The sequence below is a fragment of the Mesoplodon bidens genome (genome assembly GCF_964165515.1).
Source record: "Mesoplodon bidens genome assembly, chromosome: 2".
In the NCBI taxonomy this organism is placed as follows: Eukaryota; Metazoa; Chordata; class Mammalia; order Artiodactyla; family Ziphiidae; genus Mesoplodon; species Mesoplodon bidens.
In genome coordinates, this window is record NC_138177.1 from 79,659,899 (window position 1) to 79,687,880 (window position 27,982).

Below are 27,982 nucleotides of genomic sequence, written 5' to 3' on the forward strand. Positions count from 1 at the left end.
TTAAGCTACTAGCTATCATATGATTAGTGCTCCAAATCCTTTATAGTTATAGGAAGAATATTGGTCTGAAGTCTGACACCATGGTAGTAAATGACTTCAAAGAAAGTCAACCAGTGAATTGTTATAGTATCATTCTCATTAGAAGCATATTGCCTGTTCCTAATCAAATTACCTTATAATTGTCAAGTTGTTCCCTTGACAAAGCTCTTCCTAGTATTTTCCCACAAATGGTACTAAGCTGACTAGCTTGTAATTATTTACTCCGGCTAATATTCTGTCTTTAAATAATGTTATATAAAATTTTCCAGACTTCGGGTATTTAGTATGCTACAAGATAATTTGCTATTTGGGATTAGGAATGCAAAGACCATGTATTGATATTATTCACTATCCTTGACTCCCTAGAGTCCAAGTGAGTGCTTGAGTCATAATAGGTGCATGATTAGCACTTGTTTTCCCTTGTCACTTTCTTTCCTTTCATCACGTGGAGTTGGAACTCAGAGACTGACTACATGTATGTTAGGTTGCCCCTTGGATCTCAAAATGTCACCTATATTTTCCCACTGAGCCCATTTCCAATGCTGTAACTCTTCTCACGGTTCCCCTGTAGTAGAAGGCAAGAGATATATATTAATATTGACAGGCTCTTTATGTATGTTATATCATTTTTTTCCTCCCAGTAGTGCTTTTATTTTATTGATTTACAATATTGTGTTAGTTTCAGGTTTACAACAAAGTGATTCAGTTATATATAGATGTATTTTTTTTTCAGATGATTTTCCATTATAGGTGATTACACTATATTTAATATAGTTACCTGTGCTATAGTGTAAATCCTTCTTGCTTATCTATTTTATATATAGTAGTTTGTATCTGTTAATCTTATACTCCTTATTTATCCCTCCCCTCTTCCCTTTTCTTTTATGTAACCATAAGTTTCTACGTCTGTGAGTCAGTTTCTGTTTTGTAAATAGGTTTATTTGTATAATTTTTTAGATTCCACATATAAGTGATATATTATATGTCTTTGTCTGACCTATTTCACTAAGTATAATATTCTCTAGGTCCATCCATATTCCTGCAAATGCCAATATTTCATTATTTTTATTGCTGAATAATATTCCACTGTATGTATATATATATATATATATATATATATATATATATATATATATATATATATGTATATATACTACATCTTCTTAAGCTAATCGTCTGTTGATGGGCACTTGGGTTGTTTCCATGTCCTGGTTATTGTAAATAGTGTTGCAATGAACATTGGAATACATGTGTCTTTTCAAAGTATGTTTTTCTCCAGATGTATGCCCAGGAATGGGATTGCTGGATCATATGGTAGCTCTATTTTTATTTTTTTAGGAAGCTCCAGACTGTTTTCCATAGTGGCTGCATCATTTTACATTCCCTCTAACAGTTTAGGAGGGTTCCCTTTCTCCACACCCACTCCAATATTTATTATTTGTAGACTTTTTGATGATAGTCATTCTTATTGGTGTGAGGTGGTACCTCATTGTAGTTTTGATTTGCATTTCTCTAATAATTAGAAATGCTGAGCATCTTTTCATGTGCTTATTGGCCATCTGTATTTCTTCTTTAGACAAATGTCCATTTAAGTCTTCTGTCCATTTTTTTTGACTGGGTCCTCCAATATCAAGTTGTATGAGCTGTTTTTATATTTTGGATATTAACTCCTTGTCAGTCACGTTGTTTGCAAATATTTTCTCCCGTTCTGTAGGTTGTCTTTCATTTTGTTGAGGTTTCCTTTGCTGTGCAAAAGCTTTTAAGTTTAACTAGGTCTCATTGGTTTATTTTTGCTTTTATTTCTTTTGCCTTGGGAGACTAATCTAAGAAAATATTCCTATGATAGATGTCTGAGAATGTTTTGTCTATGGTTTCTTCTAGGAGTTTTATGAAGTCATGGCTTATATTTAGGTCTTTAATCCATTTTGAGTTTGTTTTTGTATACAGTGTGAGGGAGCATTCTAACTTCATGGATTTACATGAGGCTGTCCAGCTTTCCCAAACCACTTGTTGAAGAGACTATCTTTTCTCCATTGTATATTCTTGCCTCCTTTGTTGAAGATTAATTGACTGTAGGTGTGTGGGTTTATTTCTGGGTTCTCTACTCTGTTCCATTGATCTATATATTTGTTTTTGTGCTAATACCATGCCATTTTGATTACTGTAACTTTGTAGTATTGTCTGAAGTCTGGGAGGGTTATGCCTCCACTTCTGTTCTTCAGGATTGTTTTGGAAATTCTGGGCCTTTTCTGGTTCCATATAAATTTTAGGATTATTTGTTCTAGTTCTGTTAAAAATGTCATGGGTATTTTGATAGGGATTGCATTAAATCTGTAGAATTGCTTTGGGTAGCATGGTGATTTTGATGATATTAATTCTTCTAATCCAAGATCATGGGATAGCTTTCCTTTTCTTTGAATCATATTCAGTTTCCTTAATCAGTGTTTACAGTTTTCAGTGTATAGGTCTTTCACCACCTTGCTTAAGTTTATTCCTAGGTTTTTTTTCGTTTTTGGCAGAATTTTAAATGAGAATTTTTTTTTACTTTCTTTTTCTAATATTTCATTGTTAGTATAAAGAAATGCAACAAATTTCTGTATATTAATCCCGTATCCTGTCGCCTTGCTGAATTCATTTATTAGTTCTTATAGTTTGTGGAGTCTTTGGGGGTCTCTATACAGACATCTACAAATACTGACAGTTTTATCTCTTCCCTTCCAATTTGGATATATTTTATTTCTTTTTCTTGTCTGATTGCTGTTGCTAGGACTTCTAATACTATGTTGAATAGAAGTGGTGAGAGGGTGCATCTTTGTCTTGTTCCTGAATTTAGTGGGAAGGCTTTCAGCTTTTCCCCATTTGGTATTACGTTGGCCGTGGGTTTGACATAACTGGTTTTTTATTATGTTGAGGTATGTTCCCTCTATACCCACTTTGGTGAGTTTGTTTTCATGAATGGATGCTGAATTTTGTCAAATGATATTTATGAATCTATTGAGATGATTATGAGTTTTTGTCTTTTGTTTATGTGGTGTATTACATTGATTTGCATATGCTGAACCATCCTTGCAACCCTGGAATGAATCCATATTGATTGTAGTGTATGATCCTTGTCATGTGTTGTTGGATTCAGTTTGCTAATATTTTGTTGAGGATTTTTGCATCTATATTCATCTTTTTTTTTTCTTTTTGCCGTGCTGCATGACTTGTGGGATATTAGTTTCCCAACCAGGGATTGAACTCATGCCCTCGGCAATGAAACATGGAGTTCTAACCACTGGACCAACAGGGAATTCTGAGTAATTTTATTTTTTGTAGTGTCTTTATTTGGTTTTGGTATCAGGGTGATAGTGCCTTCGTAGAATGAATTTGGGAGTGTTTCCTCATCTTCAATCTTTTCGAATAATTTCAGAAGGATAGTTATAAGTTTTTCTTTGTATGTTTGGAAGAATTCCCAGTAAAGCTGTTCAGTCCTGGACTTCTGTTTGCAGGGAATTTTTTAAAATTACAGATTCCATTTCACTTCTAGTGATTTGTCTCTTCAAATTATGTTTGTTCTTGACTCAGTTTCGGCAGGCCGTGCGTGCACTTCTAGAATCTTGTCCATTTCTTCTAGGTTGTCCAATTTTTTAGCATACAACTGTTCATAGTATTCTCTTATGATTTTTTGTTTTTATGTGTTATCAGTTATTATTTCTCCTCTTTCATTTCTTATTTTTTATTTGAGTCCTTTCTCTTTTCTTCTTGGTGAGCCTGGCTAGAGATTTGTTGATTTTGTTTACCTTTTCAAAGAACCAGCTCTTGGTTTTATTCATTTTGTTTTTAATCTCTGTTTCCTCTCTGACCTTTATTATTTCCTTCCTTCTGCTGACTTTGGGTTTTATTTGTTCTTCTTGTTCTAATTCTTCTAGGAGTTTAGGTTAGGTTGTTTGAGATTTTTTTATGTTTCTTGACTGAGGCCTGTATCATTATGAATTTCCCTCTTAGAACTGCTTTTGCTGCATCCCATAGATTTTTGAAAGGTTTTGTTTTCATTTTCATTTGTTTCAAGATATTTTTTGATTTCTTCTTTTGATTTCATCATTCACCCATTGGTTTTTTAGTAGTGTGTTGTTTAGTCTCCATGTGTTTATCCTTTTCCCATTTTTCTTTCTGTGATTGATTTCTAGTTTCATATCCTTGTGGTCAGAAAAGATGCTTGAAATAATTTCTATCCTCTTAAATTTGTTGAGGCTTGTTTTGTGACCTAGTATGTGATCTATCTCAGAGAACATTCCTCACACAATTGAAAAGAATGTGTATTCTGGGGTTTTGGGATGTAGTGTCCTGTAGATATCAGTTAACTCCAACTGGTCTATTGTGTCATTTAGGACCTCTGTTGCCTGATTGATTTTGTCTGGAAGATCTGTCCATTGATGTCAGTGGAGTGTTAAAAGTTTCTACTGTTATTGTATTCCTGTCAATTTCTCCCTTTATGTCTGTTAGTATTTGTTTTATGTATTTAGGTGCTCCTATATTTGGTGCATATATGTTAATGAGTGAAATATCTTCTAGTATTGATCCCGATATCATCATATAGTATCCTTCTTTGTCATTTTTTATGGACTTTGTTTTAAAGTTTATTGTGTCTCATATGAGTTTTGCTACCCCCAATTTCTCGTTGTTTCTATTTGCATGGAAATATCTTTTTCCATTCCCTTACTTTTAATCTACGTGTCTTTCATCCTCAAGTGTCTTTCATAGGCAGCATATTGTAGTTCTTTTTTTTTTCTAATCCACTCTGCCACTCTGTCTTTTCATTGGAGCTTTTAGTCCATTGACAAAGTTATTATTAATAGGTATGTACTTATTGCCATTTTAATCCATGTTTTTCAGTTGTTTTTGTAGTTCTTTGTTCATTTCTTCTTTTGGTTTTTCCTTTGTGGTTTGATGATTTTCTTTTATAGTATGCTTGAGTTCCTTTCTTACTAATTTTTGTGAATCTATTGTATATTTTTTATTTGTGGTTACCCTGGTTTTCAAGTATGTTGACCCATAGCTATATCTACTTGCTTTAAACTGGAAATCATACTAGTTCAAATACATTCTAAATGATCTACATTTTTATAATCCCCTCCCCGACATTTTGTGACTTTGATGTCCTATTTTACATCTTTGTGCTTATCTTCTTACTGTGATTTGTATTTATAATTGTTTTTACAATTTAAAAAAATTTAAATCTCTACTGGCTTATTTAAGTGATCTTTAGTCCTTTTATATATACCTTTCCTATTGTGATTTTCCTTTTCTATAGATTCTTGCTTCTTTTCTATTTAGAGAAGACCCTTCAGTATTCCTTTTGGGGTAGGTTCAGTATTGCTGAATTCTTTTAGTTTTTACTTGCCTGAGAAACTCTTTATCTCTCCGTCTATACTAAATGATAATTTTGCTGGGTATAGTATCCTAGGTTGAAGGTTTTTCCCTTTCTGGACTTTGAATATATTATGCCACTCCCTCTGGCCTGCAAAGTTTCTATAGAGAAATCATCTGACAGCCTTATGGAGGTTCCCTTGTAACTGACTCTTTGTTTTTCTCTTGCTGCATTTAGAATCCTCTCTTTAACTTTTGCCATTTTAAGTATGATATGTCTTGATGTGAATCTGTTTGGGTTCATCTTGTTTGGGATCCTCAGTACTTTCTGTATCTGGATTTCTGTTTCCTTCTTAGGTTTGGAAAATTTTAAGCCATAATTTCTTCAAATACATTTTCAATCCCCTTTTCTCGTTCTCCTCCTTCTGGAATCCCTATTATGTGAAGGTTGGCACATTTTCTATTGTCCCATAGATCTTGTATGTTGCCTTCACTTCTTTTTTTTTCATTTGTCTTTCTGTCACCTCTTCTGATTGGTTGATTTCTATTATTCTATCTTCCAGATCATTTATTCATTCTTCTGTGTCATTTAGTCTGCTATTCACTGCTTCTAGATTGGATTTTTATCTTGGCAACTGAATTGTCTATTTTTGATTGGTTTATCTTTATAGTTTCTAGGTCCTTGTTACGGTGACCTGCATTTCTGTCGATAATTTTTAATTCAGTTAGCATTTTTATTGCCTCCTTTTTTATTGAAGTATAGTTGATTTACAATGTTGTGTTAATTACTGCTGTACAGAAAAGTGATTGTTATACATAGATATACATTCTTTTTTATATATTCTTTTCCATTATGGTTTATAATAGGATATTGAATGTAGTTCTCTGGGCTATACAGTAGGACTTTGTTGTTTATCCATTCTACATGTAAAAGCTTACATCTCTAACCTCAACCTTCCACTCCATGCCTCCACCAACCCCCTCTCCCTTGGCAACCACCAGTCTGTTCTCTATGTCCGTCAGTCTGCCCCATAGATAGGTTCACTTGTGTCATATTTTAGATTCCACATATAAGTGGTATCATATGGTATTGGTCTTTCTCTTCCTGACTTACTTCACTTAGCATGATCATCTCTAGTTGCATCCATGTTGCTGCAAATGACATTATTTTGTTCTTTTTTATGGCTAAGTAGTATTCCAGTGTGTGTGTGTGTGTGTGTACATCACATCTTCTTTATCCATTTATCTGTCGATGGACATTTAGGTTGTTTCCATATCTTGGCTATTGAGAATAGTGCTGCTATGAACATAGGGGTGGCTGTATCTTTTTGAGTTGTAGTTTTGTCCAGATATATGCCCAGGAGTGGAATTGCTGGATCATATGGTAATCCTATTTTTAGTTTTCTAAGGAACCTCCATACTGTTCTCCATAGTGGCTGCACCAACTTACATTTCCACCAACAATGTAAGAGAGTTCCCTTTTCTCCACACCCTCTCCAGCATTTGTAATTGGTAGACTTTTTTTTTTTTTTTTTTTTTTTTCTTTTTTTCTTTTTGCGGTATGCGGGCCTCTCACTGTTGTGGCCTCTCCCGTTGCAGAGCACAGGCTCCGGATGCGCAGGCCCAGCGGCCATGGCTCACGGGCCCAGCCGCTCCGCGGCATATGGGATCCTCCCAGACCGGGGCACGAACCCGTATCCCCTGCATCGGCAGGCGGACTCTCAACCACTGCGCCACCAGGGAGGCCCAAATTGGTAGACTTTTTAATGATGGCCATTCTGATTGGTGTGAAGTGGTACCACACTGTAGTTTTGATTTGCATTTCTCTAATAATCAGCAATGTTGAGTATTTTTTCATGTGCTTATTGGCCATCTGTATGTATTCTTAGGAGAAATGTCTATTAAGGTCTTATGCCCGTTTTTTGATTGGATTATTTGTTTTTTCATTATTGAATTATAGGAGCTGTTTGTATATTTTGGAAATTAAGCCCATGTCAGTTGAATTGTTTGCAAATATTTTCTCCCATTCTGTAGGTTGTCCTTTCATTTTGTATATGGTTTCCTTTGCTATGCAAAAGCTTGTAAGTTTGATTAGGTCCCATTTGTTTATTTTTGTTTTTAGTTCTATTGGGAGACTGACCTAAGAAAACATTGGTACGATTTATGTCAGAGGATGTTTTGCCTATGTTCTATTCTAGGAGTGTTATGGTGTTATGTCTTATGTTTAAGTCTTTAAGACATTTTGAGTTTATTTTTGTGTATGGTGAGAGGATGTGTTCTAACTTCATTGATTTACATGCAGCTGTCCAACTTTCCCAGCACCACTTGCTGAAGAGACTGCCTTTTTCCCATTGTATATTCCTGCCTCCTTTGTCAAAGATTAATTGACCATGGGTGTGTGGGTTTATTTCTGGGCTCTCTATTTTGTTCCATTGATCCATGTGTCTGTTTTTGTGCCAATACCATGCAGTTTTGATTACTGTTGGTTTGTAGTATTGTCTGAAGGTTGGGAGGGTTATGTTTCCAGCTTTGTTCTTTTTTCTCAGAGTTGCTTTGGCAATTCTGGGTCTTTTGTGGTTCCATATAAATGTTAGGATTATTTGTCCTAATTATGTGAAAAATGTCATGGGTAATTTGATAGGGATCACATTAAATCTGTAGATTGCTTGGGTAGTATGGCCATTTTAACAATATTAATTCTTCCAATCAGAGAGCATGGGATATCTTTCCATTTCTTTGAATCATCTTCAATTTACTTTATTAATGTTTTATAGTTCTCAGAGTAGACGTCTTTTACCTCCTTGGTGAGGTTTATTCCTAAGTAGTTTGTTTTTTGGGTTGTGATTTTAAAAGGTATAGTTTTTTTTGTGTGGTACGCGGGCCTCTCACTGCTGTGGCCTCTTCTTTTGCAGAGTACAGGCTCTGGATGCGCAGGCTCAGTGGTCATGGCTCATGGGCCCAGGTGCTCCACGGCACGTGGGATCTTCCTGGACCGGGGCACAAACCCGTGTCCCCTGCATTGGCAGGCAGACTCTCCACCACTGCGCCACCAGGGAAACCCAAGGTATAGTTTTTTATGTATTCCCTTTCTGATATTTCATTGTTGGTGTAAAGAAATGCAACCAATTTCTGTATGTTAATCTTGTATCTTGCTAACTTGCTGAATATGTTTATCAGTTCTAGTAGTTTTTGTGTGGCATCTTTAGGGTTTTCTATATATAGCATCATATCATCTGCATATAATGACAATTTTACATCTTCCCTTCCAATTTGAATACCTTTTATTTCTTTTTCTTGTCTGATTGCTGTGGCTAGGGCTTCTAATACTATGTTGAATAGAAGAGGTTAGTGGGCATCCTTGTCTTGTTCCAGATTTTAGTGGGAAGGCTTTTAGCTTTTCACCATTGACTATTGTATTGGCTGTGCGTTCATCATAAATAGCTTTTCTTATGTTGAGTTTATTACCTCCTTTTTGAACTCCAGGTCTAGTAGACTGGTGAGGTCTGTTTCATTATTTGTTCTTTCAGGAGAATTCTCTTGCTCTTTTAATTGGGAGTAGATCCTCTTTCTTTTCATTTTACTTAAATTTGTCTGTCTCTATGATTTTAGGAGAAACAGTTATCTACTGTGATCTTGAATGGCTGTGTTTATTTGGGAGTGTCCCTGTGTAGCTTCCATGAGTCTAATATTTTTGGTGTGAGGGCTAGTTTCAGGATGAATGCCAGCCATGCCTTTTCTCAGTGTGTGCTGGCCATTATCCCCTTGATAGCAGGGTGTGGATGGTGGTGTAATATCTAGAGCCTGTGCTGGATGTGAGGTGGGGGTCCCTTTCTGCTCCATGTCATGGCCCTGTCAGGGGCAGGGTGTGCTCCCCAGTTGGAGTAGAAGCCTTGAGGGTTGGGTTTGATCAGCCTCTGTTGTCCTTGAGTACATGCCCTGCCCCAAAGGAGGTGAGTGCTGAAGAAAGTGAGGCCTGTGTGGTTACAGAGGACCTATGCTCCACCTGTGTAGGCATCTAAAGCTCCACTCAGAGGCAGCCCAAGATTGTGTCCCCATTGTGTTTATCCCAGATCTAGTGTCAGACTGTGGCATGGAGTGGGCTGGGCCTGGAGTTTGGGAGGTTGTGGCTGCAGGGACTGAGGTGGCTACGCTGCCACCTGAGATCTGGGCTGCCTCTGTGTCAGACCTCACCCAGGACCTCTCTGCCCCAGATCTAGTGCTGAGCTGGAAGACAAACCACTGTGTACTCCTGAGCATGCTCACAATGGCCGTTTCAGCCCCAACTGGACCACACCCCAGGCCCTCTGGGCTGTTTCTGCCTAGCTAGATCATATCCTCTCCCAGGGCCTGTCTGCTCAAGATTCATTGCTTGGCCCTTGCGTACTCTTGTTGTGCTACCATGGACACACAGTAATGTTTGCTGCATTTACACCTGTTGCCCTGAGCCCTTGCTGACTATGGCATCTGACGTTACTCCTAGATCACACCCCAGATGTCCTGGTCTGTCTCTGCACGACTAGATCCAGTCTCTGGCAAGATTCTGTGCCAGGTTGTGGTGTGGAGTGAGTGGGGCCAGGGCATTGGCCCCTTTGGACTGGGAAATACAGCAAGGGGGCTGCTCCCAGTGCAACACTCTCTGCCCTGATTGTCAGCAAGCCAGCATGCACTGCTTGTGAGTAGAGTCTAGTCTTCTCCAACCCTTCTGTCTCAGCAGATTTCCCAAGAGGCAAGGGGGCCTGGCCACTCCATGCAGGACCCCAGGACTGGGATGCCCATATTGTGACTCGACCTGCTCACTCCCCAGGGCAAGGGTCTACCCTTGTGGACCTACTCCTTGCAGATCCCACCAAGGGGCCCAGGAGCTGACCCAGGTCTTCTTTTTTTCCCCCTTCCTACCCAATTAATTACATGTAGATCTTTCTTGCAGCTTTGGTTTATAGGAGTTCTGCCACTTTTCAAGGAGAAGTGCTCCATATGTAGATGTATTTTTGATATGTCTGTTGGGGAGAGGAGCTCCATATCCACCTACTCCGCCATTTTGATTTTGCTTCAGACAGTTAGCTTTTTAATGACAGTCTGTCTTTCCTGTTTTTACACACTCACCCTGAGGACTGGTATAGAAATTAGAAACTAAGCAGGTGAAGAAAACTTTATTCCTTTATACATGTTTTGCTTTAATAGCCACCAAAAAGACTGTTTCATTTCCTCCCACTGACCCTATCCACCAGTTATGTTAGCCTTCAACATATCACTATAGCAACATATATAAATATATATCATACATTTATACACACACACATTCTAAAGCACTGTGAAGACACAGACTAGGCTTTAGCAACTGGGGGTTGCTCACATGTCACTTAAAAATGATCACTGATTTGCTTTACACAAGACTTTCAATGGGCTTGGTGTGGCCATTAGTCCCTAGTTCCCAGAGAGAAGTTGGGATGACAAAATGGGACAGCATATTTAGAGTAAGGTCAGTACACTTTTTGGAGATCATAATAGAATAGAAATAGGGGGCCTAGGCTAAGCATGAGATGGCATCTGGGAATCACTGCTCTCACCACGTGGATTCAAATAACTCAGGTGCTGCAGTGTAGACCAATCCCCAGCCTGACTGTGACCCAGCTCGCTGGCCCAGGTTAGGTCTGCCAACACTGTCCTGCAGGGCACTGCTGCTCAGTCCTGTGCTTTTTAGATCTGCTGTGGAGCTCCAGTGTGGGGCTCCATTGCTAGGAAGCAGGTCCTATTTCCCCTGAGTTGACCCTCTGAGGATAAGGCGAGAAATGTGCTGTTGCTGGTTCCCATACCCTTGGGGCATTCAGAAGCAGTGTCACAAGGTCTTCTACAAACTATGCCTGTTTTCTTAGTGCTGGGCCCAGTGGACCTTGGCTGGTTATTCCTCAACTGCAGGAGAGGCCCTCTGCCTTTCGCCCTGCCCCATCAGGCCACATCTCGAACTCCTTTCAGACCCTCCAGCAGGTGTGGAGGAGTGGGGCCCAGATCCTCCTCAGCAGACTGGGAGCTGCAAAGAAGGGGGGCAGGCCCACCCTTCCTGCTGTTTTAAGGACCTCTGGTGGCTTCGCTTCTTGCTTGGCTCCTGGAAGGCAAGGGTCACAGGACTGGAGTGCACGGCAGAGCCCTTAGGGATTTCACCTGCAGATGAAAATAACACAAACGAAGTAAGAGTCCATTATCAGGCACTGTTGGTGGCTAACTGAGGCTGGAGAGAGCACTGAGTGGTGACAGAAGCCAGGAGCACGGTGAGCGCCTGTCACGAGGATGAGCTGAGGGGACGCGATGAGGTCTGGAGGAGCAACTGGGGCCACCAGGTTAGAGGAAAAGCTTCCCACCACCTCCTGTGGTCATATCTCTGCTCAAAGCCACTGCACACCAGGTGGCTGGATCCTACCACTCCCTCTTCAGGGGCCAGTTCACTCTCCAATTCACTTTGGAACAAAAGGATGGCTTTTGCGATCTCCCAGGAAAAGAAGTGCTTAGTATGAAACAGGCACATACAGAAGCACCCTGTTTTAGGAAGGAGAGGATATTTTGCAGGGAGGTCCCCCTGTTAAATTTATGTTCTGTTTACTTGATGGGGGGGAGGGGCCAGGTCAGCAGGGACCTCAGAGATCGTCTAACTCTAGTGTCCCCTCTTACAGATGAGGGTCAGCAGGCTCACAGAGACTGGGGCCAGCCAAAGCCACATAGCCACTTAGTGACAAGCCTGGGATTAGATCCCAGGCCTTGGGCCCTTTCCAGTGGCCTAGGGGAAGTGGGAAGGATACTTCCAAACTAGGGAAGCCAGCAGGTATGAGAGGCTGTTGGGTTACCTTTGCTGAGGCAGGAATAAGGTTTTACAGAGGCAATCTTGTAAGTGTTCTTCTAAAAAGGCTCAGGAAAGAGAGGAATCATCAGAGAAAAACAGAAGAAATTAGCAAAACAAACAAACAAACAAAACAGAGTTAAATTATGGCCCAACCCATTTTCATACTGTGGGGTCAACATTCTCTTAGGTTACAATTTAGGAACATTCCTAGGAATTTGCTTAATTGCTTATAGCAAAGCTTTAAAGTCCAAGGTAAAAGGTTTAGTTTTTGATTTTTAGGCCATTTCTAAGACCTCAAGTTTTTCATCAAAGTGGTTGCTAGAGAATGTGTTAGTGTTTTAAATAAAAGTAGAGAAGGTCTGCCATAGAGATAATATCTTGCCCTTTATGTTTCAGTTTTTACTTATTACCAAATTCTCTTTCAGATCAATAAGACCCAAGGATTTTCTTTTGTGTTGCTGCTTAAAGATAAACAGATATCCAAATCAAATTGCTGTTTTCAGCCCAATAGTGTGCAGTGAAATCAACTTATTAGGTAGCATCTTTCCATTATTTTTTCATATAATGGTATAGGAAACCCCAGAACACCTGACTGGCCTCAGGATCCCTTTACTGAGAGCTCCTTCAGAGGCAGACCACATATGTCCTCTGACCTTGAGAATCAACTGAACTGCATTTCTCCCCACTCCTGACCCGGCATAAAGGAGACAGAATTGGAGTAAGGAGAGAAGATGATGACAAAGTAAGGGTCAACCAAGAGGTCAAGGGAGGTTGCTCATTGGGGTGGAGAGCTGATTAGAGTGGAATCTAGAGGGATGCTCATGAGGACCTGAGCTCCCACAGATGGACCAGACATCTCCTCCTGGAAGGTCAGAGCAGGTCAAGGATCACCTGCACACTCTGACAACAGACGGTGATAAGTTTGGGGCGGGCTCTATGGCTCCGACTGGTGCAGTAGTTTCCTTACCTCCAAATTCTTCCTTGCCTTCTTCAAAACATCGTGTGTCCTGGTCACTGAAACAAGAAAGCAGCCCCCAAGGCAGAAATGACCAGTGGGCCCACGCTTGCGTTGGGTTTGTGTTCTAAAGCTTGTCTTTCTGGACACTCAGCTTTGGGTCCCCTGCTGCCCCCCCACCCCGTGTCCCCTCCTCTGCCTCCACGATTACTGATGGCACAGGAGGTTTAGAGATGCCACATCAGTCTCCCCCGTCCCCTAACCTCTCTGGTGTCTGTCCATTCACAGCACAGGTAGCGGACCTGGAAGGACCCCCATTTCCTGTCCCATTCCCTGGCTGGGGGCACCCACACTGGCTGAAGATAAACTGTTCCATGCTGTCCTTCTGCTGGTTGGCGGTCTTCAGATGCTCAGCTGTGCTCTGAAGGAGACTCTCCTGTTTGGATAGTTTGGTTCTCAGTTCCAGAAGCTCCCTTTTCATGGACTCTCCCTGGGAAGAAAAACAGGCTCTCTGTCAATGGTCAGAAGGCCTAAAGCACCCTGTGTTTGGTGGCTCTTTACAACTCCCAATAGGATTCTACAATCTTCTCAAGTATTTTTGGAGCAGATTTCCCTCATTAAAACCTCTCAATCCCTCCAGCAGGTGACGGCTCAGGATGGGCCATGAGGTGGGAACACTGAGGACCTGGAAGCCCCCGTGCAGATTAGCACAGGCTACACTCCTGTTGCTGCAGAGAACCTGACTCCGGGCCACACTGAAACTCCCAGCTGTGAACAAGAGCTCAGATTTCGTGCTGACATAGTTATATCACTTGGGCATCACAAGTAAGACTTGGTCGTTAGGAATATTACACCTGGATATCACGCCTGGGGAGATGGGGCTGGCCTGAGACAGTAAGTTTGTAAATATATCTGCCAACCACAAGATGGCAAAATGCTCCCTCCTTGGAATTAACATAATTGGGGCCCCTAAAGTGTCAGTGATCTTAGTCTGGAGTTGGAACCCCTGGGAGGGATCCTGAAACCTGCCTATCCAAGGTCACCAACCAGAAAGCAGTCCGAGATCTGAGAGCACCTGGGGGAGCCTGACTCTCCCCAGGCCTGACCCTGAGACGCAGATGTAAGTGGTTTTCTGGGATTCCAGGGGGTGGCTACAAGAGGCTGGGTGACTCCTGGTGATATTTTGTGATCCTGCCTGACTATGTGGACCTGGAGGTGGGGGTGGGCTAGGAAGGGAAAGGAGATGTTGATGTTTTAACATGGTCCTGAACTTCAGCGCAGCCAAACTTCAGAAAGTTAAAGAAACGGAACATTTAGGGGTTACCAGGGCTCTCGTGTCTCTGCCTCCTCCATGTCCTTTCCTTCTGCTCTTTGATTACTTATCCTGGGGGTCAGGGCTGCGGGGAGAGGGGATGGAGGCAGGGCTGCACTGAAAGCAGCCACCACGGGGGAGAGGTCTCCCTCCAGGGACGCCCCCCTCAGGTCCCCTTTGTCCCAGCTGCCCATTCAGCTCCTGATCTTCAGGATCTGCTGACCTAGGAGGCAGAAGGATATTTGGGGGCAGAACCAGTAGGGGATGCTGGATCCTTACCGCTTTGCTGTCCAGCGCAGGGCTGTGGGAACTTGGCAAGGCTGCTCGCCAGAACATGGTGAGGAGGGAGGCCGACTCCTCCAGTCGGTGGTGAAGGGCGTTGGCGCTGTTCCTGAGCTCGTGGATGCCTTCACTGCCCATCACCTGGGAAAAGGGGGAGGTAGCCATGGGCATCCCCGGGGCTGAGAGATCACTTTTTTTTTTGCTGAGCATAGGCCTCAGCTTCCTTTGTGGGTGAGGCATAGACACAAGCCTGCTTAAACCTGTGAAACCCTTTTCTAACCTGCAAGCCAAGTTTCTCTGACCTCAGCAGGGACCTCTCGATTTGCAAGAATTCATTTGATTCCAACTTTCCCCACACTCTTTAGCTTTTAGTCCTGCTTCATGCTCCAGAGTCTAAGGTCCCTATTTTTGCACTGGCCCCCCCTTGTCCTTCCGTAAATCACACCTTATGCTTCAAATGGGCTGCACCACTTGTAGCTCGAAGGACTGAGGTGCCACTCCCTTTACCTGGCATGTTCTCCCCCAGAAACTTACATATCCCCTGTTGGCACCCCCCCATGAACCTGTTACTTTCCTTGCCTGGGATAACAGCCGATTCTGGGTTCATGCCCTCACACCCAGAGCCCTTGTAAACTTGTGCCTGGAGCCCCTGGTTATATTTATTTATTCAGGTGTGGGCATCCCTCTCTATTGTGGGGGCCCCTGGGGGCAGGGCTGTCCCTACATGCCTGTGCATCTCCAGTAGCTCAGACAGCACAGCATCTAGTACCTGGATCTCTCCCTGGGGAAGGGCTCTGAGAAGCCTTGCTGCTTGCTCTCCCCCCTTGCTCAGTGTGAGCAGAGAAATTCCATGGCTGCCACCCTCCTCACCCCTTCTGCATATTTGGCCCCTATGGATGCAGATTCTCATTTTCCAGCCAACTGATTAAGTGATTTTATTCTGCCCACAGATGGTCATATGCCAGCATGACTTTAGCAGATAATAAGCTACCAAAGGGTACTCAGTACAGCATTGTGTGTATGTTGACGCTTAACGTGCTCTACTGATGAGGACAGCAATGCTGCACATGCTTTTCTGTGGTTCTGAGGGGAAATAGCAAGTCAGCTACATCTGGAACAGAGCAGAGCTTGTACTGAAATTAACAGATGAAGATAAAAGGCCTCGCTGGATATAAATGGAAGATGTATCCTCAGCTGATGGGAGATGTGGAGCAAGAAAAAAAAAATAGAGGGAGAAGAAGCTAAGATCAGAAGAAGAAAGGGCCTAAGGAAAGGTGCACCTAAGAGCTAAAATGTGATTACCTCTGTGCCTGGAGCTTCAAGGTCAGGGAAGTTGCAGGTTGATCTCATGAGCGACGCTATCTTCTTGACCAGCAGTCTGCCCTCCCCAATCTGCTGTCTTAGGGCACTGTAGTCATCAATGTGGCCAATGACATGGCGGCCATGCTTATTGGCAAAGGAGCCATCAGTAGCATCACCCTCCAGCTTGGGAGGGTTCTTCATTACTGGAGAAGCATCCAAACCCAGCTCTGAAGAATAAAACCACAATAACACAGAATCCACTGTTATTCATAATCATCCTCAGTTCAATCCAAAATGGACATCAAATAGTGAAAGAGGCCAGAAACAAGAATGACAGTCTTGGAAACTACAAGTGTGAAGTCCATAGATATTCTGGGTGCTATAGTTTTATAATCTTTCTTACATCATCCCATAATGATAAAATTGCCAGGAGGCAAATTTTATCCTTATTGATAAATGAAATATTCAGGACAAATTTAAAAAATTTTAAATTTGGGGGTTGAGAAGACACAGACAAGGAAATTAATCTGGATACAGAGAGCACTTTCAAGAAGGAAGAGATTATAGTGCAATGAAGAAATACCAGAGCAATAGGAAAACCACAGGAGGAAGAATAATGACAAAAAAGGTAGCCACAGGAGGTGGAATGAGTAGGGCTAAAGGCCGTGGGACATGCAGGAAAGATCTCTAAATTCAGATAATGTGCATATAGAGAACCAAAGGTTACTTGCTTTAGTCATTTTCCATCATTAGACCCTGAGTCCTGTAGTTGCCCTATTTACCATTTGTCCTGTTGAAGGTTGTGGTCTCTGAGCCATGAGCAGCAGAAGAAGAGCTGGGGAAGACCAGAATTGGAGAATTCATGCCCACATCCCGAACTGGAGGGGAGGCAGCTGAGTCTAGGGAATAAAGATAACCACAACTTTAGGAACCCTGGAATATACTGCTCCCGAAACACATGCACAGCCTATCTTCACTACTGGATATCTAAGGCAACATGACTCTCCTCTTATGTAACCATCACCCATGTACCACAGTCAAAACCATTGGCAAGCAAACCACTTAATTTGGAGCAAGATGTTCCTGTAATTGAACACTGTTCCATAAGAAAGCAACTTCTAGTTTGAAAAATTATTAGATATATCTTTCTAACCCCTGATTTGAATATAATATTGTATGCAGTGTGTCTAATACAATGCTTTTTAGCTAAATATAAATATGTATAAATATATGTAGTATATAAGTTAAAAATATTTGGTCAAAGAATGAATGGATTTATGGGCGATTAAACTCAGCACTGTAATCACCATTCTCATGAGTCAGTGCTGGAAAATATGTAGTAGTATAAGAAAGAGACATACTAGAAAGCACGTAGTAGTATAAGAAGAATAGGAGACATAAGCCTTGGTGAGTTTGAGATGCCCTATTGGAGACCAGGCAGTAATTCCACCAGGGGAGGAATTGGAAAATATCACGAAGAGACAGAAATGACCCTGCTCAGGCAAATGTGGCTTAGAACCTGCTTTCCAACTCAGGACTCTGTGCTGTATGATGATGAGGAGGAGTGACTGAGCCAGTTCAGATGAGTCCTGGCTGGTGCTGTGGGGAGGCTCTGAGAGAGGAAAGCATGAGAGGAAAGAGAAGCAACACCGAGACAGAGCATAGTGAGGTGGGAGGAACACAGAGAGCAGATCAAAACTTCTGCTTCGAATCTTGGATTGGCCTCTTAACTCCTGTAAACCTTAGCATGTCAGTTAATTGTCTCAGTGCCTACATTTTCTCATGTAAAATACAGAGATAGTAAAATCTGCCCTAGCTCTGATGAAATTATTTGAAAATTTATTTGAAAACATGGTATATTTTGAAGCACTCTGCAAATATAAAGACTAGGCATTAATACATACAGCTGTTAACTGTTGAGCACTTATTGCATCAGGCACTTGTAAATTATTTCACTTAATGCTCCATATAACTATGCACAGTGTATATTATTATCCTCATGTTAAAGATGAGGAAACTAAGGCTTAAATACCTGAGGAGTTTAAACACAAGGCAAACCACATATAAGTGTCAAAGTCAGAACCTGGAGCCAGATCTGACCCTAAATCCCATGCTCTCAAGGCACTGTATTGAAGCATCTTCGATTTCACCCTGACCTTAAGGAGCGTGGAAGAGGCGAGATTGTCCCTTCCACCATAGACATCCTGGGGACCTCCCCACTGGCTGAGGGCTTCCTGATTCCCTTTTCCTTCCTACCTTGGAAGAGCAGCTGCTTGTTTCCAGGGTCAGTGTTGGTGGGGAATTTCTGGTTAACAGAGGAGGGGCTGAGGCTGGTTTTGCTGGCACCACGATCCAACTGCTGCTCAAGCTGTAGTTGCAGACAGTTGTTCACCTGAATGCTGTGCTCCAGCTGCCCTCTCAAAGCTCGGATCTCTGCCACCAGGTGGCTCAAGTCACTGCTCAAAGGGACTTGGTGACAGGCATCCCAGGTGTAAGCTGAAAGTAGAGAGAGGTCGGAGGGTCTGGTGGCACTGAACCAGTATTTCCAAGCGTTTGTCAGAACACTCCTCTGACATTCCTTTCTGCCAAGGACCCCACTGTAATTTCAGGGTCCCAGGAACACACCTATGATGGATATGTCACTTTTCCTATGCAGGGCCTGGTACACACTCAGATGGCATACACTCCAGCATGGAGTTTCCTTGGAGGCTCAAATGACCCTCGTCCATCTAGAGGGCATTTGATTGGCAGATAAGTCAAGCCTATTATTTCACCTTATTAACGTTAGTCCTGCAGGCTAGACAGCAGGCTCTTCCAGGGCAGGAGATCAATACTGAACTATAGAAGGAGATGTGATGACCTCCACATTCAGGAATCAAAGGGAGAGGAAGAGGAAGGCATCAGGGCTTTTGGCAGCATGTAAGAATGGGAGTGGGGTACCACAGACCAGGGATCATAACTAATTGGACTTCTCAATTTCTTCTAGTTTTTTTTACCTCCACTCACCACTCATAGCCTGTTTCTATGTACTGGGGGAAGAAGAGATCTAAGAAATATTCTACAAGGCCACAATTGCTCATCTAAAAATGTTGAAGCCAAATGTAGTTAAAAAGATAAAATTTGTTTTGGTTTTTAGCAAGGCTATAGGATGCATATACCATATAATACATGCACCCAGTTGCATCAGAGCCACAGGCCTTAACCAAACACATTAATATTTCTGCAAAGAGCTATATGAATATTCTCACTAAATGGGATAAATTAAGAGGAGTGCAGGACAAGATGGCAGAGTAGAAGGACTTGAGCTCACCTCCTCTCATGAAAACACCAAAATCACAACTAACTGCTGAACAACCATCAACAAAAACCACTGGAACCTACCAAAAAGATATTCTGCATCCAAAGACAAAGAGGAAGCCACAACGAGATAGTAGGAGGGGTGCTTTCATGATATAATCAAATCCCATACCCGCTTCCACAGACTGGAAAATAATTATATTGCAGAGGTCCTCCCACAGGAGTGAGAGTTCTGAGCCCCATGTCAGGCTCCCCAGCCTGGGGTATTGTAATAGGGAGAAGGAGCTACCAGAGCATGTGGTTTTGAAGGCCAGTGGGGCTTGAGTGTAGGATCTCCACAGGACTGTGAGAAACAGAGATTCCAGTCTTAGAGAGTGCAAAATGGTTTCATGAGCACTGGGACCCAGGGCAAAGCAATGACTGCATAGGTGCCTGGGCCAGACCTACCTGCAGGTCTTGGAGGGTCTCCTGAGGTGGCAGGAGTCAGCTGTGGCTCACTGTGGGGACAAGAACACTGGTGGTGGAGGCCCCAGGGAATATTCAACAGCATGAGCTCTCCTAGAGGTCGCCATTTTGGCACTGAGACCTGGCCCTGCCCAACAGCCTGCAGGCTCCAATGCTGGGATGCCTCAGGCCAAACAACCAACAGGGTGGGGACACAGCACCACCCATCAGCAGACAGGCTGCATAAAGTCATCCAGAGTCCACTGCTGCCTCTAAACATACCCCATGACTTGGCCCTGCCCACCAGATGGACAAGACCCAACTCCACCCAAAAGTGGGCAGGCACCAGTCACTCCCACCAGGAAGCCTGCACAAGCCCCTGGACCAACCTCACCCACCAGGGGGCAGACATCAGAAGCAAGAAGAGCTACAATCCTGCAGCCTGTGGAAAGATGACAAACACAGAAAGTTAGACAAAATGAGAAAGCAGAGAAATATGTTCCACACGAAGGAACAAGATAAAACCCCAGAGGAACAACTAAGTAAAGTGGAGACAGGCAATCTACCTGAAAAATAATTCAGAGTAATGATAGTAAAGATGATTCAAAATCACAGAAAAAGAATGCAGGCACAGATTGAGAAGATAGAAATGTTTAACAAAGATCTAGAAGAACTAAAGAACAAAAAAACAGAGTTGAACAATACAATAACTGAAATGAAAAATACACTAGAAGGAATCAATAGCAGAATAAATGAAGCAGAACAGATAAGTGAGCTGGAAGACAGAATGGTGGAAATCACTGCTTTGGAACAGGATAAAGAAAAATGAATGAAAAGAAATGAGGACACTTTAAGAGACCTCTGGGACAACATTAAATGCACCAACATTCACATTATAGGGGTACCAGAAGGAAAAGAGAGAGAGAGAAAGGGCCTGAGAAAATACTTGAAGAGGTAATAGCTGAAAATTCCCTAACACGAGAAAGAAAACAGTCAGCCAAGTCCAGGAAGAGCAGAGAGTCCCATAGAAGATAAACTCAAGGAGGAACATGCCAAGACACATATTAATCAAACTGACAAAAATTAAAGACAAAGGAAAAATATTAAAAGCAACAAGGGAAGAGCAACAAATAACATACAAGAGAATCACCATAAGGTTATCAGCTGATTTTTGAGCAGAAACTCTGCAGGCCAGAATGGAGTGGCACAATATATTTAAAATGATGAAAGGGGAAAACGTACAACCAAGAATACTCTACCCAGCAAGGCTCTCATTCAGATTTGATGGAGAAATCAAAAGCTTTACAGACAAGCAAAAGCTAAGAGAATTTAGCACCACCAACCCAGCTTTACAACAAATGCTAAAGGAATTTCTCTAGGCCAAAAAGAGAAACAAGAAAATTATGAATGGGAAAGCTCACTGGTAAGGCAAACATATACTGTAAAGGTAGGAAATCATCCACACTCTAATGTGATATCAAAACCAGCAATTGTGAGGAGAGTACAGATGCAGGATATTGGAAATGCATTTGAAAGTAAGAGACTAGCAACTTAAAACTTAAAAAAATCTTGTGTGTGTGTGTGTGTATATATATATAGACTGCTATCTCAAAATCTCATGGTAACCGCAAACCACAAATCTACAATTGATACATGCACACACACAAAAAATCAATCCAAACACAACACTAAAGATAATCATCAAATCACAAGAGATGAGAACAAAAGAGGAAGGGAAGAAAAAAGACCTGCAAAAACAAATCCAAAACAATTAACAAAACCGCAATAAGAACATACATATCAGTAATTACCTTAAATGTAAATGGATTAAATACTCCAACCAAAAGACATAGACTGGCTGAATGGATACAAAAACAAGACCCATATATATGCTGTCTACAAGAGGCCCACTTCAGATCTAGGGACATATACTGACTAAAAGTGAGGGGATGGAAAAAGATATTCCATACAAATGGAATCAAAAGAAAGTTGGAGTAGCAATGCTCATATCAGACAAAATAGACTTTAAAACAGAGACTAAAAGAAGGACACTGCATAATGACCAAAAGATCAACCCAAGAAGATATAACAATTGTACATATATATGCACCCTACATAGGAGCACCTTAATATATAGGGCAAATGCTAACAACCATAAAAGGAAAAATCAACAGTAACACAATAGTGGGGGACTTTAACACCCCACTTACATCAATGGACAGATCATCCAGACAAAATCAATAAGGAAACATAGGCCTTCAATGACACATTAGACCAAATGGAATTGATATTTATAGAGCATTCCATCTAAAAGCAGCAGAATACACATTCTTCTCAATTGCACATGCAACATTCTCCAGGATTGACCATATGCTGAGCCAGAAAGCATGCCTTGATAAATTTAAGAAAAATGAACTCATATCAAGCATCTTTTCCAATCACAACACTATGATATTAGAAATCAACTACAAGAAAAAAATAAACTAAAAAAACACAAACATGTGGAGGCAAAATAATATGCTTCTAAACAACCAATGGATCATTGAAGAAATCAAAGAGGAAGTTAAAAAATATACCTAGAAACAAATGAAAACGAAAACATGATGATCGAAAACCTATGGGATGCAGCAAAAGCAGTTCTAAGAGGGAAGTTTACAGCAGTACAACCTTACCTCAGGAAATAAGAAAAATATCAAATAAATGATCTAACCTTACACCTAAAGCAACCAGAGAAAGAAGATCAAACAAAACCCAAAGATAGCAGAAGGAAAAAAATCATAAAGATCAGAGCAGAAATAAATGAAATAGAGACAAAGAAAACAATAGAAAAGATCAATTAAACCAAAAGCTGGTTATTTGAAAAGATAAACAATATTGATAAACCTTTAGCCAGACTCACCAAGAAGAAAAAGAAGGCTCAAATCAATAAAATTAGAAATGAAAAAGAAGAAGTTACAATGGACACCACAGATATAAAAAGGATCATAAGAGGTTACTACAAGCAACTATATGCCAATAAAATGGACAACCAAGAAGAAATGGACAAATTCTTAGAAAGGTACAATCTCCCAAAACTGAACCAGAAAGAAATAGAAAATATGAAGAGACCAATCACAAGCACTGAAACTGAAACTGATTAAAACACTTCCAACAGGCCTTCCCTGGTGGCACAGTGGTTGAGAGTCCGCCTGCTGATGCAGGGGACATGGGTTCGTGCCCCGGTCTGGGAGGATCCCACATGCCACGGAGTGGCTGGGCCCGTGAGCCATGGCCGCTGGGCCTGCGCGTCCGGAGCCTGTGCTCTGCAACGGGAGAGGCCGCAACGGTGAGAGGCCCACGTACTGCAAAAAAAAAAAAAAAAAAAAAAAACACTTCCAACAAACAAAAGTCCAGGACCAGATGGCTTCAGAGGCAAATTCTATCAAACCTTTAGAGAAGAGTTAACACCTATCCTTCTGAAACTATTGCAAAATATTGCAGAGGAAGGAACACTCCCAAACTCATTCTATGAGGCCACCACCACCTGATACCAAAACCAGACAAAGATACCACACACACAAAAAATTACAGGCCAGTATCACTGATGAACATAGACACAAAAATCCTCAAAAAAAAATACTAGCAAACTGAATCCAACAAAACATTAAAAGGATCATACACCATAATCAAGTGGGATTTAACCCAGGGCTGCAAGGATTTTTCAATATCCGTGAATCAATTGGTGTGATAAACCACATTAACAACTTGAAGAATAAACACCATATGATCATCTCAATAGAGGCAGAAAAGGCTTTTGACAAAATCCAACACCCATTTACGATAAAAACTCTCCAGAAAGTGGGCACAGAGGGAACTTACCTCAACATAAAAAAGGCCATATATGACAAACCCACAGCTAACATTATACTCAATGGTGTGAAGCTGAAACCATTTCCTCTAAAATCAGGAGCAAGACAAGGATGTCCACTCTCGCCACTTTTGGTCAACATAGTTTTGGAAGTCCTAGCCGTGGCAATCAGAGAGAAAAAAGACATAAAAGGAAGTCAAATTGGAAAAGAAAAAGAAAAACTGTCACTTTTTGCAGATGACATGATTCTACACATAGAAAATCCTAAAGATGCTACCAGAAAACTCCTAGAGCTCATCAATGTATTTTGTAAAGTTGCAGGATACAAAATTAATACACAGAAATCTCTTGTGTTTCTGTACACTAACAACAAAAGATCAGAAAGAGAAATTAAGGCAACAATCCCATTTACCATCACATCAAAAAGGATAAAATACCTAGGTATAAACCTACCTAAGGAGGCAAAAGACCTGTACTCTGAAATCTTTGATGCTGATGAAAGAAATCAGAGATGACACAAACAGATCAAAAGATATACCATGTTCTTGGATTGGAAGAATAAATATTGTCAAAATGACTACACTACCCAAGGCAATCTACACATTCAATGCAATCTCTATCAAATTACCAATGGAATTTTTTGCAGATCTAGAACAAAAAGTCTTAAAATTTGTATGGAAACACAAAACACCCCAAATAGCCAAAGCAATCTTGAGAAAGAAAAACAAAGCTGGAGGAATCAAGCTCCCTGACTTGAGACTATAATACAAGCCTACAGTAATCAAAACAGTATGGTACTGGCACAAACACAGACTTATAGATCAATGGAACAGGATAGAAATCCCAGATATAAACCTATGCACCTATTGTCAATTAATCAACAACAAAGGAGGCAAGCCTACACAATGGATGAAAGGTACTTTCTTCAATAAGTGGTGCTAGGAAAACTGGACAGCTACATGTAAATGAATGAAATTAGAACATCCCCTAACACCATACACAAAAATAAACTCAAAATGGATTGAAGATCTAAATGTAAGACTAGATACTATAAAACTCTTAGAGGAAAACATAGGCAGAGCACTCTTTGACATAAATCGCAGCAAGATCTTTTTGGATCCACCTCCTAGAGTAATGAAATAAAACCCAAAATAAAGATATGGGACCTAATTAAACTTAAAAGCTTTTGTACAGCAAAGGAGACCATAAACAAAATGAAAAGACACCCCACAGAATGGGAAAAAATATTTGCAATCACTGTGACTGACAAGGGATTAATCTCCAAAATATAGGAACAGCAGATATAATTCAATATCAAAAAACAAAACCACCCAAGCAAAAAATGGGCAAAAGATCTAAATAGACATTTCTCCAAGGAAGACATACAGATGGCCAAAGAGCACACGAAATGATGCTCAACATTGCTAATTATTAGAGAAATACAAGTCGAAACTACAATGAGGTATCTCCTCACACTGGTCAGAATGTCCATCATCAAAAAATCTACAAACAATAAATGCTGGAGATGGTGTGGAGAAAAGGGAACCCTCCTACACTGTCGGTGGGAATGTAAATTGGTACAGCCACCATGGAGAACAGTATGGAGGTTCCTTAAAAAACTAAAAACAGAGCTACCATATGATCCACCAATCCCACTCCTGAGCATATACCCTGAGAAAACCATAATTCAAAAAGAGTTATGGGGCTTTCCTGGTGGTGCAGTGGTTGGGAGTCCACCTGCTGATGCAGGGGACGCGGGTTCGATCCCTGGTCCGGGAGGATCTCACATGCTGCAGAGCAACTAAGCCCGTGTGCCACAACTGCTGAGCCTGTGCTCTGGAGCTTGTGAGCCACAGCTACTGAGCCTAAGTGCTGCAACTGCTGAGGCCTGCATGCCTAGAGCCCGTGCTCCACAGCAGGAGAGGCCACCTCAATGAGAGGCCCGTGCACCGCAGGGAGAAGCGGCCCCTGCTCACCGACACTAGAGAGAGCCCACACGCAGCAGTGAAGACCCAGCACAGCCAAAAATAAATAAATAATTCATTTGAAAAGGAAAAAAAAAGAGTTATGTACCACAATGTTCATTGCAGCACTATTTACGATAGCCAGGACATGGAAGCAACCTAATTGTCCATTGATAGATGAATGGATAAAGAAGATGTGGCACATACACACAATGGAATATTACTCAGCCATAAAAAGAAACGAAATTGAGTTATTTGTAGTGAGGTGAATGGTCCTAGAGTCTGTTATACAGAGTGAAGTAAGTCAGAAAGAGAAAAACAAATACCTTATGCTAACACATATATATGGAATCTAAAAAAAAAAAAAAAGGTTCTGATGAACCTAGGGGCAGGATAGGAATAAAGGCACAGACATAAAGAATGGACTTGAGGACACGGGGAGGGGGAAGGGGAAGATGGGACGAAGTGAGAGAGTGGCATGGACATATATACACTACCAAATGTAAAATAGATAGCTAGTGGGAAGCAGCCGCATAGCACAGGGAGATCAGCTCTGTGCTTTGTGACCACCTAGAGGGGTCGGATAGGGAGGGTGGGAGGGAGACGCAAAAGAGAGGGGATATGGGGATATATGTAGACGTATACCTGATTCACTTTATTATACAGCAGAAACTAACACAACATTTTAAAGCAACTATACTACAATAAAGATGTTAAAAAAAAAGATATTGTAGGTGGGGGACCTTCAAGATAGCGGAGGAGTAAAACGTGGAGATCACCTTCCTCCCCACAAATACATCAAAAATACATCTACATGGGGAACAACTCCTACAGAACACCTACTGAATGCTGGCAGAAGACCTCAGACTTCCCAAAAGGCAAGGAAGCCCCCACATAACTGGGCAGGGCAAGAGAAAAAAAGAAAATACAAACACAAAAGAATAGGGATGGGACCTGCACCTCTGGGAGGGAGCTGTGAAGGAGGAATAGTTTCCACAGATTAGGAAGACACTTCACTGGTGGAGAGTGGGGGTGGGAGTGGGGAAAGCTTTGGAGCCACAGAGGATAGCACAGGAACAGGGGTGCAGAGGGCAAAGTGGAGAGACTCCCACACAGAGGGTCGGTGCTGACCAGGACTCACCAGCCTGAGAGGCTTGTCTGCTCACCCTCCGGGGCAAGTGGGGGCTGGGAGCTGAGGCTTAGGTTTCGGAGGTCAGACCCCAGGGAGAGGGCTGAGGTTGGCTGTGTGAACACAGCCTGAAGGAGGCTAGTGCACCAAAGCTGGGCAGGAGGGAATCCGGGAAAAACTCTGGACCTTCCTAAGAGGCAAGAGACCATTGTTTCAGGGTGTCCAAGGAGAGGGGATTACTTCCCCATTTGCCTGCAGAAGGCAGAGCACTGCCTAAACAAGCTCTAGAGATGGGCACGAGCCATGGCTATCAGCTCAGACACCAGAGATGGGCATGAAACTCTAACACTGCTGCTGCAGCCACCGAGAATCCTGTATGCAAGCACAGGTCACTATCCATACCTCCCCCCAGGAGCCTGTTCTGCTTGCCACTGCCAGGGTCCCATGATCCAGGGACAACTTTCCCGGGAGAACATACGGTGCGTCTCAGGCTGTTGCAACATCACGCCGGCCTCTGCCACTGCAGGCTCAACCTGCATTCCAATTATGACTACCGTACCACTCTCTCCCCCTGGCATGAGTGAGCAGAGCCCCCTAATCAGCCACTGCTTTAACCCTGTCCTGTCTGGGCGGGAACAGATGCCTGAGGACGACCTACACACAGACATAGGGCCAAAACCAAAGCTGAACCCCAGGAGCTGTGCGAACAAAGAAGAGAAAGGGAAATTTCTCCATGCAGCCACAAGAGCAGCAGATTAAATCCCCACAATCAACTTGATGTACCCTGCATCTGTGGAATACCTGAAGAGACAACGAATCATCCCAAAATTGAGGGGATGGACTTTGGGAGCAACTGTAGACTTGGGGCTTACTGCCTGCACCTGACTTGTTTCTGGTTTTTATGTTTATCTTAGTATAGTTTTTAGCACTTGTTATCATTCGTGGATTTGTTTATTGGTTTCGTTGCCCTCTTCTTTAATTATTATTACCTTAAAAATTTTTTTTACCTTACTAATTTTTTATTCTATCTTTTTCTTCTCCCTTTTCTTCTGAGCTGTGTGGCTGGCAGGGTCTTGGTGCTCTGGCCTGATGTCAGGCCTGAGCCTCTGAGGTGGTAGAGCCAAGTTCAGGACATTGGACCACCAGAGACCTCCTGGCCCCATGTAATATCAATTGGCGAGAGGTCTAGAAATCTCCATCTCAACACTAAGACCCAGCTCCACCTAACGG

At 41.9% G+C, this 27,982-nt stretch overlaps 1 protein-coding gene across 22 annotated transcripts in view; it reads right to left on the reverse strand.

Annotated features, from left to right (window-relative positions):
• PDE4DIP (phosphodiesterase 4D interacting protein) overlaps window positions 1–27,982 on the reverse strand; it is a gene marked incomplete at both ends in the record, with an annotated part of 299,765 nt that overhangs the window by 63,701 nt on the left and 208,082 nt on the right. For 11 of the 22 annotated variants that reach the window (XM_081219762.1, XM_081219785.1, XM_081219784.1 and 8 more), the window contains 7 exons: window positions 11,393–11,547; window positions 13,188–13,234; window positions 13,527–13,665; window positions 14,767–14,910; window positions 16,072–16,298; window positions 16,854–16,970; window positions 18,328–18,567. In XM_081219762.1, the coding sequence (XP_081075888.1) occupies window positions 11,506–11,547; window positions 13,188–13,234; window positions 13,527–13,665; window positions 14,767–14,910; window positions 16,072–16,298; window positions 16,854–16,970; window positions 18,328–18,567 (956 nt within the window). Of the gene's footprint in view, window positions 1–11,292; window positions 11,548–12,224; window positions 12,277–13,187; window positions 13,235–13,526; window positions 13,666–14,766; window positions 14,911–16,071; window positions 16,299–16,853; window positions 16,971–18,327; window positions 18,568–27,982 lie in introns of those variants that run through there. The other 11 variants (XM_081219766.1, XM_081219765.1, XM_081219764.1 and 8 more) reach the window with 4 other exon arrangements.